The 18529-nt window shown below is 37.9% G+C and overlaps 1 protein-coding gene across 1 annotated transcript; it reads right to left on the reverse strand.

Moving 5' to 3' along the window:
- Window positions 1-276: 276 nt before the first annotated feature.
- On the reverse strand, window positions 277-11502 carry LOC114476531 (alpha-internexin-like). The gene is made up of 6 exons (XM_028468133.1): window positions 11487-11502; window positions 11182-11429; window positions 6413-6643; window positions 5112-5639; window positions 1402-1526; window positions 277-457 (listed from the first exon to the last, which is right to left on the reverse strand). Exons 2-6 carry the CDS (start codon window positions 11422-11424, stop codon window positions 277-279), a joined length of 1308 nt encoding a protein of 435 aa, XP_028323934.1. The 5' UTR covers window positions 11425-11429; window positions 11487-11502.
- Between the last annotated feature and the right edge of the window lie 7027 nt (window positions 11503-18529).

The raw sequence follows: 18529 nt of genomic DNA on the forward strand, positions 1-18529 counted from the left end.
TTGGTGAATAAAGAAAACCACAGGGGTCCTAAAGAGCTGCCCTGAGGTACCCCACCATGTATCACATTTAAGAGAATGAAACTATTATAGAATACACATTGTTTTTGTAAAATATAGTTAGCATACCACTCAACATATATAGTAGCACTGACTGATTGTTGAAGGTTTTTTTTTTACAATTGTATATTACAACTAAAGGTGATATACACATTAGCATCCTAAGGTGTTAGTTTCAACCGTAGTCTGTGAAACTACAATTTAATCAATCACAGTTCTTCAGTTAGAGTTGATGTCGGCCTCGTCCTTGTCCTCCATGCTCTCCTTGGAGCTTTCCTTGGTCGCCCCGTCTCTCTCTCTCTGGCTGCTGGAGGCGGAGCCTCGAGGCTGGAAGGTGTAGCTCACAGCACCAAACGTCATCCCAGAGTTAAAGCGCGTCTCCTCCCCCTCCAGCAGTTTCCTGACACCATCAGAGGAGACTAAAGTCACGACACACACTCCTCTATGTATTATGACACATGCGTTTTATGTCTGCATTTCTGTCATTCACTCTAACATCCTGCTTTCCACTATGTTCAACCATAATAGGAAACATGATTTGTTTAGTAATCATTCCATGATTTCTCCTCCTTTAAAAGTGTAAATTTATGCAATAATGTACATAAACATTCGATAATTTCTTTCTGCTGTGCCCCCCTTTGAAGAATGAAAAACTCTCAGGGCCCCCAATCATGACAAATTGTTTTAAAAATGGGTAAAACAACAAACAAAAAAACGAACCTTTTTTTTTTTTTTCAAATATATATCACATATTTTAGAACAGTAATAAAATTAGATAAAGCTAATAAAGTTAAAAATGTCGATGTAAACCTCTTTCGTTTAACAAAAGAGAATAAAAATTGCTGTGACCCGAAAAATAATGAGGGATCTTTACTCTACCAAAGAGGTTTACATCAACACCTTTAACTCTTCCTGATCATTTAGAACAACCAAAAGCAGCACAAGTTGTTATTTTGACTGAAAAAGCTGCTAAATGATCTAATAGGCAGGCTGAATGTTTCACTCCAATAGGAAACAATGGGATGTTTACAGGCAGTGGGGCCGTGTGACATCATAAATCATGTGATTTCAAAATGGAGGAACACAGGCTCTAAAACTGTAAACTAGTCCCATTTTTAAAGGTTAATAATGAATATGGTACAAAAATAATGTGTTTTGTCAGGCATAGATCTTCTATGTATGGTACATTTCAGAGATTTGTAAAAACAGTGGAGGATCCCCTTAAAGGAACCCTGTTGTCATTGTTCCTGTCACCCTGTGCACCACCAGTATGCAGATGCCTATTTTGACTTGTACCAAATGTAACATAAATGTATTTCAGCATGTTCTTGGAGCAGTTTGCACCTGTAAGCAGCTATCTCGATATCCAGAGCCATCTTGACATTGAGCAGGTCCTGATAATCTCGGAGGTGTTGAGCCATCTCACCCTTTAGGTTCCTGAGCTCAGTGTCCAGATGGCTGATGGTGTCCTACATGTCACAATGGAAACCAAACATGAGAACAGACAGGGATCCATTTCCCTTCATCCTCACACAGTTCATGGAGGATCCTAGACCTTTGAGCTCTAAGTTCATCAGCGGTTAGAGGCAGGTGGAACTCCTGGTTCCAATTAACAGGCCTCAGGCTAATCTGACATGCAAGGTCACTGCACTACAAACTGTCCCAGACACATGACTTTAGACTCAGCCTTAAATAAACATACTACAGGAAACGTGGAGACACATTCAGAAATAAGAATAAATAAATAGCTTAGTTTGTAATTATGGCTGAGAATGAGAAATGTTGCTATTTTTAAAGCAAAAACTAAACAAAAAACCTAATTTAGTCGATAATAATTATTTTAGGCTACTTTAGATGACAGTGACTGTGGTTGAGGTTGCAGTGAAGTGTTCTTCACAGTGTCCATAGGCAAGGCACCGAACCCCAGTGGTGACAGTAATGGATTACAAGTACTCACATTACTGTAATTGAGTTGCTTTTATGGGTACTTGTACCTTTTTGAGTATTTTTCTAATTCAGTAATTTTACTTGTAGTTAAGTACATTTAAAAAAAAGTAATTTGTTACATTTCGACACCCAAGGTCAGCAGATTATGAAGGCACATTAAACAAAATCCATATGTTCTTCGTCATTCCATTTCTGATCAAAGCACAGCCACTTTCTATGGTTCAGGTTGTGGTTTCTACCTATTATGTTCTTACCCACATGGCACATTTGGCATTGCACTGTTCATAAATGTAGCTATACTTAGACCCTGAGAACTTTTTATTATTTTGAATTAATTTCATTGGTGTTATTTTACTAAACCTTGTATTTTATACAGATGCCTTTGTGGAAAATAAATTGAGTTCCAAATGTGCAAGATTTGGTTTCTTCCTTTTTAAGTTTATACATGAGATGTTTACTGTATGCAAGGGAACCGTGGCAAGAATTATTACCAAAAATAAACGTTGGGGTGAAAGTAACTCGTAACTTTTACTTTGAGTACTATTTAATTGAGCTATTTTTTTTCTTGTACTTCAGTATTTTGTGTATGACTTACTTGTACTTGTACTTGAGTACAAGTTCAATAAAGTAACAGTACTTCTACTTGAGTAAGATACACTGTATCAGTGTTCTTTACACCTCTGCCAAACCCTGTGTTGCTGACAAGAGGATTAGTGTCATCTATGACAGTATTTGTACTTTAAGCATACAAATGAGTGAATGTGAAACACTTTCTTAAAACTCCATCAGTGACAAAAACATGATTTTCTATTTATAATGGCAATGCCCGGAGCTGTTTAGAGAGAGAGTAGCGACTAGTGATAGACCGATACATTGGCCGGCCGATATTATTGGCCGATTTTTGAGTTGTTCACATGTATCGACATTGGCCGATGCGGGCAGCTGCGTTCACCAATCCGCATTATTTACAGAGAGCAGAATTATTTTTTACTTGTTCTTGTTCTACATCACCTGTTTTCAATATTTGTTAAATATTTTTTACTCGTTGTTATGGGTGTCCCGATTTGATAGTGATATCGGAAATTGGTCCGATATCAGCCAGAAAACTAATATCGGATTTTATCGGACTGCATCTAAAATCTCCAATATATTACAGTATATTTATTCAGTTGTACAATACTGATAATATTATGTTGAAGGTTAAAATGTATGTAACTAATTGGTTTATAATAAATGGGTCAGTTTTTCTCATACCTACTGTTGCTGACTATTGTTCTGTTTGAGTAACATTACTTGATCAAGCCTTTTCTAACATTCCACACTACAAAATAAGTAATAAAAGTATGTATGATTTGTGCTGAAATCCGCCATTACTCAAGGCTGCAATATTGATACCGTATTCGAAGTGAAAAAGTTGTATCGGGACATCCCTACTTGTTGTCGTTCTTCCTCACCTTTGTTAATTTCAATAAATGTTCCTGTTTTAAAAATTGAGACTTGTACCATTTGTTATCATCATTGTGTAATTTTTATGATGTAAATTGAGGGAGCAAAAGTCGTATCGGCTCCAAATATCAGATAAAGAAAATCGTCGGCCCTAAAAGCTCCATATCGGTCTATCCCTAGTAGCGATAACTCCGTTCACTCCAATGGTTGTTGTTTTTTTTTACAGCATTGGTGGTCCATGGAGCCTCACAATTGTTCCTGGAAGTGAGTAGTCTACTATTGCAGATTAAACATATTGGATATTATTATGATCATTATTATTTTCAGTGTATCTAAACCCATTAACGTGTGCATTATTAACTAATTATTAATTAATTAATAATATATAAACATATGACAGTGTACTGTATATGTGTGCATATGACTGTGTACTATATACATATTGTAAATCAATGCAGTTATTGACAACAAATTCCCAGTTATGTCACTCGGAATCAATGGATTCAAATTGCCCGCTAATAATTTCCGTGAACTATTTGAGTTTATTTCAAACTTCCACTGTCGCAACTCTCTCTCTAAACGGCTGTGGCGATGCCGCTCCTTTTCTAGAGCATGGGAGTGTCCTGATAGTTGTGCATGCTACTGTGTGTGTTTCATTTCTGCAGGATTGATGGATGTTTTAGTTCAAATCAGCGACATTTCAATTAATTCTTCAATTTTTTTTAACTGCACCAACAAATCAAATCAATATTTGGTGCCGCTCTGTTGGTCACTTGAGCCAACAAAAGAGGACCCAGACTCTAACAGTCTGTCCTCTGAAAATTAAGATTCTCAAAACCCATCAGGACAACTTGCAGCTTTGTGTTAGAGAGATCATGCATAAGAAAAGAACCAATCAGCAAGAGATAGTCTTTGGCCTCCCTCAGCTCTTTGGACAAGAAAACCTGCACCAAGACCTTTATTAAAACCTGCACCAAGACTTTTATTAAAACCTGCACCAAGACCTTTAATAAAACCTGCACCAAGACCTCCATTAAAACCTGCACCATGACCTCCATTAAAACCTGCACCATGACCTCCATTAAAACCTGCACCATGACCTCCATTAAAACCTGCACCATGACCTCCATTAAAACCTGCACCAAGACTTTTATTAAAACCTGCACCAAGACCTCCATTAAAACCTGCACCATGACCTCCATTAAAACCTGCACCATGACCTCCATTAAAACCTGCACCAAGACCTTTATTAAAACCAAGAGCTCAAACACTTCTGGTGCAACATCCTCCCAGTGAGTATTTGGTGTTTTAATTCCTGAGCTTTGAACCCTCAGATAATTTATAGAAATATTTATGAGGGGCACATTTGTGATGTTGAAAATCTTGGAATTCAAAGGTTGCAGTAGCTCACTGATTGTTCCATGTTAGCTGTGCTGTATGAGCAGCATAGCAGCAGTGCTGAATTCATCCTAATGTTTGTTTAACATGGGGTTGAATGACGAAGGTCTTTGAAAGGACAACATGAAAGTTTGTCACACACTGAGGTACAAATCAATAATTAAAAATTTACATCAAAAAGTTCTTCTGGGGTTTCCATGGATACGGCTGATGCAAAGCTAGGATTTTTCTGCTTTATAGGCACTTGATATTTCTGTGCTTACCTGCATGGCTGTGACTTCAGAGTGATGCGTCGCCTCCATCTCTAAAATCTGTCTCTCCAGAGACTCGTTGGCTCCTCTGAGGGTCTCGATCTCGATGGTCTTTGACTGCAGCTGCCTCCTGAACTCACTGCTCTCCTCCCTGCTGGCCCTCACCGCCTCGTTGCTCCTGGTTGCTTGTTCGCTCAGGCTCACAAATTTGCTTTTGTACCACTCTTCGGCCGACTGGAGGTTTTTGGAGGCGATGGACTCGTATTGGTTGCGGATCTCTTTCAGCGCTGAGGTGAGGTCGGGCTTGGCGAGCTCCAGCTCTACAGAGACTTGCTGGGCCTCCATGAGACTGCTCATGTCCTGAATCTCTTCTTCATGCACTTTCTTCAGGAAACAGATTTCATCCATGAGTGAGTCGACCCTGCGTTCCAGGTCAAGTCTCACAGCTGTGGCATCGTCCACGTCTTTCCTGAAGGATTTCAAAGCCTTTGCAGCTTCTTCGCGAGTCCTCACCTCTTCATCGTACTTTGCATTGAGCTTCTAAAACCAGATTAGAACATGTAAAACAAAAACACCATGAAATACTTGCAGTAGTATTTTAACCATACATAGACCTGACACCATGGACATTTCATTACATTTTGAAGAAGATCCAGATCTATATTCCAAAATTTGAAAAATTCACATCTCGGTTAGTAATTAACCAATCTCTATGCAATTTGACTCAGTTATGTTGGGTTGGTTCCTCAATTATCCCACCAAGTTTCATCCTGATCATATCCAGATTGCCCATTTCATCACGATCTAAAAAATAGGGGTGCCCAACATTTAGACAGAATTTATGATTTTTAATGGTAATGGAATTTTTTTCCAAGCCTTCAAAGTGAGAAGGATCATGGTACCATGATCAGGATCACTGATCCAGATAACTGAGAATATCTGGAAAAGGAGATTTGGAGCTTGGTGGAGGTTTTTGCTCTCTTACTGCTTGTTATTGTCATTTTATTGGTTTTTGGAGTTTTTTGTGTCATTAATGTGTATTTATGGTGTCGTTTTGCCTGATCTTTAGTTATTTTGTGTATACATAAGGTTATATTGTGTGTTTTCAGCATACATTTGTGTAATTATTTTGAGCATTTGTACATTTTTCTGTCATTTTTTATGCCTTTTCTGTCATTCTGTGTTTCTGGAGACATTTTGTTCATTTACTTTGGGGGACCAACAATATTAAACCAAGGGCCGAATGTGGACCCCGGGTACCAGTTGCCCATGTTTGGCCTTAGTATTGGCTGGTGAAAATCTTGAGTTCTTACTTCCAGCTCGTCCTCCATGTTGTTCCTTTCAATGATGATACGGTTTTTGTCTCTGTTCAGCTCCTCCAGCTGCAAACGAAGCTCCCTCATTTCTTGCTCGTAGAGATTAGCAACACGAGATGGTTCGCTGTGTTTCTGCCGCAGAGTCACCAGTTCTGTTTCCAGAACCTTATTCTGCTGCTCCAGCTGTCGCACTTTATCAATAAACATGGCAAAGCGGTCGTTTAAACCCTGCAAAGCAAAACAAATATCATTTACACACAGAACCAACATGCTATCTGAAGCAGTTTATATCAGGTGTCACCAACATGGTGCCCACGGGCACCAGATAGCACGTGTGGAGCACTGCAGGGGCCCTCAGTAGAGTTAAATATGCACTTTATATAGTTTTTGTATTAAGTTAGTCATCTTTAAATGTTAATTTTCACTGAAGCTTTCTTACAAATGTGTTCAATTATCACAGTAGATAGGATTTTATTAAAGACGCTGAAGATTTGGTGTTTAGATTGTGATCTTTAAAAAAAAAAAAGAGGAAGAGATTTATAAAGATTTTTCATGATTGTTAAATTGTTTCTATTAGTTAAAAGTAATTAGTGGCTAGTCAAATAAGAATATTATCATTGCTTATGAAATGTTTCAGAAGTGGTCATTTGAAAATGAAACAATTACATCAATTAAGAGAAATAAGAAAACAGCTATAAGTAATTAAAATGGACACAAATGAAATACTTGCATTTATGTCCACATAGTAGAAGAAGAAGAAGAAGAAGAAGAAGAAGAAGAAGAAGAAGAAGAAGAAGAAGAAGAAGAAGAAGAAGAAGAAGAAGAAGAAGAAGAAGAAGAAGAAGAAGAAGAAGAAGAAGAAGAAGAAGAAGAAGAAGAAGATCAAGATCATCATCGGTGTTCAAACTTTTCTCCAGGTGGGCAAATACGGGAAAAAACTAAAGTACAGGGCTCCTACTATTACTACTACTACTGTACTACTATATCTGTTGTGAAGTTTGCATGTTCTCCTTGTGTCTTAATACGTTTCCTCCAGGTACTCCAGTATCTTCCTAGTCTAAAAAAACCTTTATATTCTGATCATTTGCATTTGTGAACACCTCGGGATCCCCTGGGATGAGCTGGTCAAAGTGAATAAAAAAAGCCAATAAATAGTAAAATCATGAGGTCAAGCACCACTATTTGAGAACCACTAATGTGAACAGGTCTATCTGCTATCTTAATCGTAAAAATCCCACTGATTCAGAATAGACAACAAATCAAGAATCGTCTCCAAACACTAGCTGACATGCTAAGCTAACGTCTGTAACAAACTGTCTGTGACATTCTGAACGTCAGTGACATACTGAACATCTATAAATTGTGTCAATCCAAAGGTCTGGGACCATTTTTGGTGCCATTGACTCCCATTATAACACATACTTTTGGATACACTGTAATCCTGACACTGTATAATGCTTTTCACATGAATACAGAATCGATCTATGTATACCCCTTTAAAATACAAGGAACATTTGTTTTCAGTGTGATAACCCCCTAATGCAGATCTATGCCTACCAATAAACAATCCTAAATATAATGAAAATGATCTTAGTGAGTTGGGATTGATGTAGAAGAGTGGTGTGAATGTGTTAAGAATATATTGTGTATGTGTGTAACCATGTGCTTGTGTCTAATTTATAATGGCCTCCCGCAGGTGTTAAAACATGCTCTGCTACACACACAGCCAGTATAAGAGACACTTTGTAGCTCTTCTTGTTTTCTATTGAACATGTGGCTTAGTCATTTTTATTTTTTATTTGAGGTTACATGATGTACATGATGAGTTTGCAGTTGAGTCTCACTGTTCATTTTCAAGTGAAAATAGGTTTTACTGAACAAGAAGTCATGATGTCATCATCCGGTCCTTGGACGAGGATGTGACTCAGAGGTGAGGACTATTCTGAGAGCCAGGAAGGATCAGAGGAAGAGTTCAATTTGAACACATGCAGATCAGACGATGACATCACCACATGGAGATCAAGAAAATGGGGAAATCCTTCCTCTGACTTTGCGTCCTCTTTAACAGTTGGCATGTGCTACAGACGGCTTCTCTTCATCGAGTACATTGAAGGAGCTTTCAACGCCCCAGCAATGGCAAAGAGAACCATCTGCAGCCAGCCTGGTCCTACAAGCTCAGAGCAAGGCTGAAGGCCAGGAGGAGGAAGAGCAGCCAAAGCCAAAGCATTGCATCCTGTGCCCACAATGGGGGGCAAGAGGGTGCAGAACCAGCCGCACCAGATGTGGAGGACAGGCATGCAAAATGCACATCAAAATGATCTGTGGCTTATGCTATAATTAAGCAATATCACAGGAGAGTGAATGCCATTGTGATGAAATACCAGCACTGGTGTGACTGGGCTGTAGATAATCACACCAGTGCCGATATTTCACACAACAGCACAACCTGCAGTGTGATATGACTTTTATACAACAGTTCTACAAGCACATTTTATTATTTAACTGTAATAAGTGATAAAATATTATCATTTGTTTGTTTATTTCATCTTTTGGCTCCACCAAAAAATAAAATAGTTCTACAAGTGGAGAGCACACAGGCTTCGTTCACATTGTCGGCAAATGCGAACTAAATCCGATCTTTTTGCCTACATGTGACATGTATCCGATCTGAACAGCACAATTCAGATTGAACTCTGCATCTTTGAAGCCGCTGATATCCCTATCCCACCATTGTTGACTTTGAATCCAAACAATCCGTTGTAAAGATGGAAAAAAAAATTCTCAGCGCGACACACAGTCCTACACTGGACGCCTCCATAAAAACAAACGTCAACAACGTGGGGTCACCTTATGACAACTTGCGCGCATGCGCGTCACTTCAGTGTCGCATTCCGTTCCTACTCCAAACTGGTTGAAGACGCATTTAATATGTAATATGAACGACCACACAAAAAAAAAGAATCAGCGTTTTTTGAAAAAATCTGAACTGTGTATTAAGAACTGCAGTGTGAACATAGTGACAGTGTACGGTGATGTAAAGGTAATTAACGGTGTTTAGATCAGCTGTACATAATATGATCCATAAGAAGTACTAGTGCTGTTGCTCTATATCAGCACTCTTTATGTATGTTCAGATGAAGCTTGTGCTAAAGTTTCCAATTTCACTGTTTCTAATACATTCTTGTTGCATCAAAATCAATGTTGTTATGAATCATTGACATATTCAAGGCTGTAATAGGCTCTTTTTTTGGAAACATTTTGCATATTTTTGTGTTTCCTCCTAAAGAAACAGATGTTTTTATGACAAAAAGGGCCTGAAAACCTACCATACCATAATAAAATCAAGACTTTATGGTTAGATCTGAAGTTGATGAAAATATTTGATGTGTTGAAGAAATAAAATCATACAAAAACTTTACACTAAAATTATTAAATGTTTTTTTAGACTAGATTTTTTTAAACAACTTGGGCCAGTTTAACGTTAACCAGCTGAAGTGTATAGAGCAGACATAGGCAACTAACGGCCCAGGGGCCACATGTGGCCCTCGGTCTAATTTTGTTTGGCCCCCAAAACAAATTTCAATAAATTGTATTGCAAGAAGTTGGAAGGAATATAAAGCCCAGCAAAATACACAAAATAGCACCCAAAACACACAAATCTACAGCAAAATGCACAAAGAATACTAACACACACGAAAAAAAATCCAACCAAAAATACACAAAATGACAACAAAGACAGTCACAACAACCACTTAAACAAACAAAATGACAACAAAGACAGTCACAACAACCACTTAAACAAACAAAATGACAACAAAGACAGTCACAACAACCACTTAAACAAACAAAATGACTTCTAAAACACAAAAAAATAACACATTACAGAAAAGCTCCAAACACACACAAACAATGAACAAAATTAGGGATGTCCCGATACACAACTTCTTCACTTCAGATACAATACCGTTATTGCAACCTTGAGTATTGACCGATACCGATAAAGATTCAATGCGATTTCAGCATGAATGATACATACTTTTATTACTTTTTAGTTTGTTTTTTTATTTAAAAAATTATAATAATTTCTTTTTTTGTAGTGTGGAATGTTAGAAAAGGCTTGATCAAGTGATGTCACTCAAACAGAGAACAATAGTCAACAACAGTAGGGATGAGAAAAACCCATTTACTAATAACTAATTGGTTACATACAGTTTAACTTTCAACATAATATCTACAGTTTTCTAAAACTGAATAATTATCATATAATATATATATCGGAGATTTTAGATGCAGTATTCGTTTTCTGGCTGATATCGGACCGATATCCAATATTATATCGGATCGGGACACCCTACACAAAATGACAGGAAAATACAGAAAACAACAACAAAAATACAGAAAATCACCCCAAAAAGGCATAAATTGGCAACATAAATGCAGAAAATGACAGAAAATATACAAACTTACAACACAAAAAATAACAAAAACACACATGACTTTGAAAACAAAATGACTACAAATTAAAAAAAAAAACAACCCCCTCCCCCGTTTTAATGCTCATAACAGTAATTAAAAATAACATAAAAGTTAATGTGGCCCTCGGATATATATTAAAGTACATTAGAAAAGTCAAGGCAGTAGTGAAACATCTGAATTAGTAGGTGATCTGTGTTTTCTCTGTCCTTTTTACTTTCTCTTGGGGGTCCAGTTGGATGCTCTAAAAGGGCCGGATTTAGCCCCCGAGCCTTGAGTTTGACACCTCTTACCTGCAGCTGCTCTTTCTCATTGGTTCGGATGACTTTGAGCTCATTGGAGGTGGCAGAGGAGTGCGTGAGGCCGATGAAGGAGGAGGACGACGGAGGACAGAAAGACGTGGAGCTCCGTGCCCTGGTGCTCATGGAGGAGCGAAGGTTGGAGGAGCTCATGCGGGAGGAGGAGAGGGAGAGTCGGGGGGAGTCTCCAAAAAGCCTCCTGTAGGAGGACACGCTGTAATGGTCAGAGTAGCTCATGGCTGCTGAAGCTCCAAACTGGGACCAAACTGGGAGCGAAGGCCTTAATGAAAGAGCTTTACAGGAGCTTAGAGACCGAGGAGGAGTTAAGTTCATTACTCCTGCTGAGAGCTTTAAGGCCTGACCTCAAGATACAGTAGATACACACTAATTCTCACATTTCATTCCTGTTTTTTCATTGTTTGAAAAGAGGAAAAAAAAAAAAACTTTGTTGGTGCATTCCTGGGTACAGCAAGACCACAAAAATGAATAAATACTAATAAATGAATAACTACAGAGAAATGACACTTGTGTTAACTGGAGACTCAAAGATTTCAGGTGTGAAGATGTAGATTGTAGAACATGCTGAAAATACAATTCTTGTACAAATAACAGTTATATTTAAAGGAAATTTATTTTATTTTTGTATTTTTAATGTCTGTTTGGTAGGCCCTACTCCCTAGGTTCCCAAAGTGGGGTACGCAACTTGTCACAGGGGGTACTGGATAAAAAATTAAAAACAGCATTACAACACTGTAAACTAGAATATAAATAGATCAGCAGTTAGGATCCTCCATGCCTTTGCCGTTGTAAGACTGTCCTCTAGTGCTGAGCTAATTCATGACATGGCCAGTCGCCCTGCTCTGCAGACTTACGTAAATCTAATTAATGGATTTACACCGTGAGTGACTGGTGCTCATTTCACTGTGAGCGGCAAACCATTGAAAAGCCACAGCGGTCACAGATTTTGGCACAACACCGCCAGCCCCTGGGACACGGGAAATGCTATACACCTTTTCGCGTGACATCAGCACTTGACTTAGCAATGCACGCCGCCATTTTAAGAGTGGTCAACATTTCCCTGACAACCTCTATTTACCGCTGATATCACGGTGGAGATTTTGCAGTCTGGCTGATTTTTACCGTATAATGCCCTAGTCCTGCGTAGTATTTAACTGTCATAACCACGCCTGACTGAAGGAAAAGATAGACTTTTACAGAATACCGACACAAAAAGGCCAGAAACGGAGATTATGGATCCAAACACTGAGGCGAACAAACGTAGATGGAACTACATGGAGCTCAAAATCAAAGTGGTCGTATGTTTGCAGTAGACATTTCATTAAAAAATATGCATTGGGTTGACTTGTATATGAACTGCAAGTATATTAAATAAACAAATGTGCTTCATATACCCATTCATGTTTTAATTTAGGCTGTATTATTATATTATTAGCGGCGCTAGCCTAGCATAGCCACATTGCGTAACGAACCAATTATCATGATGACATAGGCCTATATAGACACAAAAACACATACATAAGCCTACCTTAAAGAAAGTATATGCATCCAAGCTTTTGTAAGTCCTCATCTTCTCCATTGTGTAGACGTCAGGGCTGTTAATGAGCTACTCGTAAATATCAGGACATTGGAGATCTGGTCATGTTGTCGGGTTGTTTTTCATGAACTTTGAGGTGTTTTGTATGGACATGATTCTAAACCAACCAGATGTAACTTTCCTTCATGTCGATGCTTGGCCTTTAGCTCTAATCTGCTGAAATATTCGTCCAACATTGAGTAAAACCTTTGTGTTGTTCGCGGTAAATAGTGTAAATAGCGGTTGTCAGGCAAATGTAAACCCCTCTTAAAATGGCGGAGGGTGTTGCTAAGGCAATTGTCCCGGATGATGATGTCACCGCGAAAAGGTGTATATTAAACCCAGGAACGCTGCTTCTCCACCTACCGTGAGTCTACGCTAACTGTTAATCCCCGAGGCTTCCTCAGAGCCAGGTGTTTAGACTTTGTTTGGGCTGTTTTTACTTCACCTACCAGAAACATCCGGAAACATTGCGGAGAGAGTAAATTCTGCCCTGTACTGCATGCTCAGGGTGTAATATCACCAAGTGTATCATTGTACCGGTTCTTAGAGCTACTATCTTTACCAGGGAGAACATATTTATTCCTGGTTATGGTTTTACAGTTTAATAGGGCTTTATTTACGAGGAACTACTCGTAGGAATAATATTTATAAACTTATAAATATGCAGTAGAAACTTCCTACTGCATATTTACAAGTTTATAAATATTATTTTATTATTGTGCATAGTTCCTGTTTTTAACATATACGTAAGCTACATCTGAATGAGTAAACCTTAAAATAAATACATAATAATAATAACAATTAAACCGGTTTACGAGGGTTCCCGAGCAGTAGGAACTAAGTTGTTTGCATCAACTCAACCTCACCCTTCTCATTAAAGTTGCATTTTACAATTTCATGATGATAAATATTTTGCATAACTGTTATATGTTAATTAAATAAAAATATCGGAAGATTTATTTTTCTAAAAAGAGAGCGTTGTTTCAATGCCAGTTGGCTAAAAATTTAAATAAATCAAAAAGTTAAAGTTCTGAATAAATTATTTTCTTGTGTATTTACAGATTATTAATTTTATTATATAATATTCCTCAACAGGATAGGTAAAATTCAGGGACACATTTCACTGTAGGGCCGGCTACGTTGGATATGACATTACATGATCATGCAGGAGTAGGGGGTGCATGGCTTCAGGTTAAGGGTCTGAAGGGGTACGCAACTGCAAAAAGTTGGGGAACCACTGCTCTACGCTGTTGCTTTGGTTTGAACTGTTTTCATGACCTCAAGGCCACAGGAAAGCGAGACTGTGATCTATGGCTAGATCATGTCTGTACCAGAGCAGCATAGAGAGAAAGTTGCGACAACGGAAGTTCAAAATGCTTGACCGTCACGTGATTCATGTAGACTCAATTTGTTTCCGGAATTTATTCAATACGCTGATGATAATAATAATAATAATAATAATAATAATAATAATAATAATAAGATTTTTTAACATTTACCGTTCAAAAGTGCATCACAAACTGTCTAATCCACACTGGCTTCATTGTGCTGCAGCAGTAAACTGCTCACTTCCGGGAACAATTGTGAGGCTCCATGGACCGCCATTGCTGTAAAAAAAAAGGCAGTGGCTATTCGTACGGTTGTATCAATATACTGACATTCTATCCGTACGCAGCGCCTCTATTTGGCCAGTTTAGGTTGCGTGACTAAGACTAAACCTTACCCTAACCCTAAAAATGTTTGCAATATTGGGTTATAACCCAAACCTAACCTTAACCCTAAGACACTACATACTTGTGCTTCGGTAACTGTACCAATAGCACGAAGTTGTTGCAACTCTCTCTCTCTATGACTCTGGTTTGTATCAGGCTCCTCTTTGAATGAAGGAGGGCCCAGCCATGAAGATAACTGCTTGTTTTTGACTTTTGAACCCTCACAGATACAGATAGAGATAAAGACAGAGATACACAGAGAATAGAGACAGACTTAGAGAGACATGGACTTCTTCTGCAGGCCACCTGTGCATCTGCTAAACTTTATTGTGACTTTAACTAGAATAAACCACATTGAAATTGTACTCTTGCCATCTGTTCTCGGAGCTGTTCAATTAAAACATCCAAGACGAAGGTAGAGAAAAACCATACAATATTAAACATAAATGTAAGGATTTACTTTGCCAGTAAATACAGGAAGAGAAAACAAACACAAAAATTAATTGATAATAACTATTACTGAAGGAGCTTCAACAGGAATGCAGATAGACAATCATTAAAAAAAGTCAAACCAGGAGGATAATATGTTTAAATCCCATTCATGAAGGGATCGTCCATAAGAGTGACTCAGAGAACATTTTCACTCTGCTGCAGCTTTTTGTCCTGTAGCTAAAGTTAAACCTTGGTCAAATAACTGTCAGTGACTGGCTTATGACTCCCATAATAGGCGAGTAATGGCAAAATTTAACTCCATGCTTTCAATCCCAGATTCCAGTCAGTTTCAGAACTGAAACAATGGTTATTTGTGAAATAACCATGGAACTAAACATAACAACCCTGGATCAACCTGTCACTGCGCATGTTCATGGACATAATATTTTCATTTAAATGTTCACCTGCACTACTCATCAATGCACTACTGCACTATTATCTTATTATTATTATTGTATTGTTTAGCTCAGTGGGTTGAGCGCCCGCCCCATGAACGGAGGCTGTAGTTCCTCATCTGCAGCCGGTCCAGGTTCGATTCCCGGCCTGGGACCCTTTGCTGCATGTCATTCCCTGCTCTCTCTGATCCCTTTCCTGTCAAGCAACTGTCGTATAAAGGCCACTAGAGCCCAAAAAATCCTTAAAAAAAAAAAAGTCCAGGTGCCTCAAGTAAGACCGGAAGGAACGACAACATTTACAGACATCCCAATATCATTATCACAATCTTACTGGTACAAAAACAAATAGGCCACTCCTTAATTTTTGTAGACATTATTGTGTATTTGGCCTGATTACATTGACTGAGAATTTTGTTTGCATTATGGTTCTGTTGTCTAAAATGCTGATATTAGTGTTTTGCATTGAAATGAAATGGAATAATGAAACCAGAAGTAAAGTTGATGTGTTATGGAATTTTCAAAGCTGTGGCCAGTTTAAATTGGTTGGTACAGTTTTCTTGATTGCATTATTATGCCTTTCATGTAATTCAAATACAACGAGCCTGAATAAAAGATGTCAAGTTGGAAGTATAATCTGGGCTGGTTCATACATCTTGCTTGTCATCAAGTTGATGGTTAAGGGTCTTAAATAAATGGACGCATACTGTGTAATGTTTGGGCCAAAATTGTCAACCGTAAATCCAGGCAGGATGGATCCATGTTTTTAAGTTTTATGAACCAGATCCGGATGATTCAGCCTCATCTGACCAGTCGTTCATCACCTGGACAGGTGTTCTGCTGCTGCGTCACTCGTCCTTCAAGCTTGGAAGAATTGTGCAGACAAAGATGTTCTTCTACAAACCTTATGGCAGTGGTTTTCAAACTTTTTTAGTTCAGGTACCCCCTCTCTTTTTTTTCTGAATCCAAGTCCCTCTTTTTCCGACTACAACATTAGAACATTCTAATCAAGATCATTTCAATCATCATTTTGTGTGTTTTTGGTTTAATTTTGTATATTTTGTTATTGTTTGTCTGTTCTTTTTATTATTCAGTATGTTTTTCTCTTATTTTGTGTTTTTGTTGTCGCTGGTATATAAATTACTCTCTCTCACTTCTTATGTCATTTTGCATGATTCTCTGTCATTTTTGTGTATTTTGTAGTGATCTTGGGTATTTTTCTCTCATTTAGAATGTCTTTGTTGTCGTTTTGCGTTTTGCTTGTTAAAAAGTATTTCTATCTCTTAGTGCGTGTGTTTTTGGTGTCATTTTGTGTATTTTTACTTTCAAAAATGGTTTTCTAAAGTATATTGGTCGTCATGTTTTCTTGTTTGTCTGTTTGTGTACACATTAGTGCCCTCAATTTTTGACAAATCCACTTCAATTTTTTCCTGTTAATTGGTTTTTGGGCACAAATGAGTCCATTCAATTTTGGTGGGTTAGGGTTAGGGTTACAAGGTCACAAAAAATATCAAAAATCACTAAATTCCCTCTTTAGCACGGGCAAAATTTCTAAAAATCATATCTCTGTCAGATCTTCATCGATTTCTTCAACATTTTGCAGAATGATGTAAGGCTATGACATGTAACAGCCAACATCCAAACAGGATCTGGATCCGATCCAGATTGCTGATTCAGCGATTTTTGGAAATGAACATTGGAAAGAACCATTTACAACTTTCAAAAATTCCTATACAGTTTAAATAAGATTTGATTTCATTCAAATTTGGTGGATTGATGTCGGGTTGTGACCTCTATCAAAATGACAAAACAGCTATGACCGAAATTGGGCGTTTTCGAAAGTCTACGCTTTTATTTTGGTGTTTGTCTGTTCTTTTTATTATTCAGTATATTTCACACTTATTTTGTGTTTTTGTTGTCATTTTGTGAATTGCAAGTATGATTATCATTTTTGACAATAAAATAAACATTATAAAATCCCATACCCATTGCCTTATGGCATCAATAAGAAATTTTGTCCCAGAACTGATATTTACTTTTCTGTCATGCATCAGTTGGAACTAACAAAGCTTATCCTAAACACGTGTTACATGCCTACATGTGGAGTTATTGACCAATGATTGGCTGATAACCTAAACACGTGTTACATGCCTACATGTGGAGTTATTGACCAATGATTGGCTGATAACCTAATAAAGTTGTGAGTGAGCTTTAATATTCACATAAATTGCACAACACACTGATGTTACAGCCTAGTAGTACAAACAATTCCCCAAATGTATTGTTTGTATAAATAACAACTATAAAAAAAGAAAAAGATGTGAAAAGTTAAAGTGTATCAAAGCTGTGCATTTGTGCCACCTACAGGCCTACCTTAGATACTACCACATTAACCACATGGACTAGCTGAAGGTTAGCTAGGAACTCTAACTAAAGAGAAAAACTCATCACTGAGTGACATAAAAAGCCTAGAAATGAGCTGTGAGAAAGTGGTTCATTATCTATTCAACCCTTTATTGAACATAGCTGCTGGGTCACAAAGGGGGAATACAAGGGAGAGGGAGTTTGGGAGTTTAACAAAAAGAGCAGAGTCATATGAGAAAGTTGTAGGATGCCAGTTTGGAGCGATATTCGATCATTACAGACTTTAACCTGTCACATCTGTAATAGCAGTTTATGGATTATTTTGAGGTTGGTAGAGATTCACATAACTTTCATTTCTACCTGGACATTATTGAAGGTAAGACATTTTCATGCTCCCTACTTTGTGAGACTAGTTTTAAGAAGGATTTGCACTGACACATAGAAATATCTGCAAACTAGTGGATGAACAACATTGCTGTGGTGGAACTTTGCTGGCCAGCAAAGGTTTAGGTAAAGAAGGCCAAAGAAATGAGGAGAGTTGGAATGAAACCTTTCAGCCGTGGAAAAACATCTTCAAAGGCCGGACTAATGGAGTTCCTTCAAGCACCACTGAGGGAACCATGCAGACCATTGATGCAGAAGTTCCAGAGAAACAAAAGCACGGACCTTGTTTCAGCAATATCTGCTCATACGGAGAAGAAGAAGAAATGTTCTCCTCCTCCTTTGATGAATCAGAACAGGAAGAAGTTTTTTTCTGCTGATAGTCAATTCATTTTTGTACCAAG

This window comes from Gouania willdenowi, chromosome 15, assembly GCF_900634775.1.
Source record: "Gouania willdenowi chromosome 15, fGouWil2.1, whole genome shotgun sequence".
Lineage (NCBI taxonomy): Eukaryota > Metazoa > Chordata > Actinopteri > Blenniiformes > Gobiesocidae > Gouania > Gouania willdenowi.

Excerpts from the sequence above, each read along its gene's own strand:
- LOC114476531 (XM_028468133.1), bottom strand. The coding sequence starts at position 11,424 with ATGAGCTACTCTGACCATTACAGCGTGTCCTCCTACAGGAGGCTTTTT. Across the intron at positions 5,640-6,412 it reads ACATGGAGGACGAGCTGGAA|AAGCTCAATGCAAAGTACGA; the intron begins GTAAGAACTCAA and ends ATCTGGTTTTAG. Across the intron at positions 1,527-5,111 it reads CTGAAGTCACAGCCATGCAG|GACACCATCAGCCATCTGGA; the intron begins GTAAGCACAGAA and ends TGTGACATGTAG.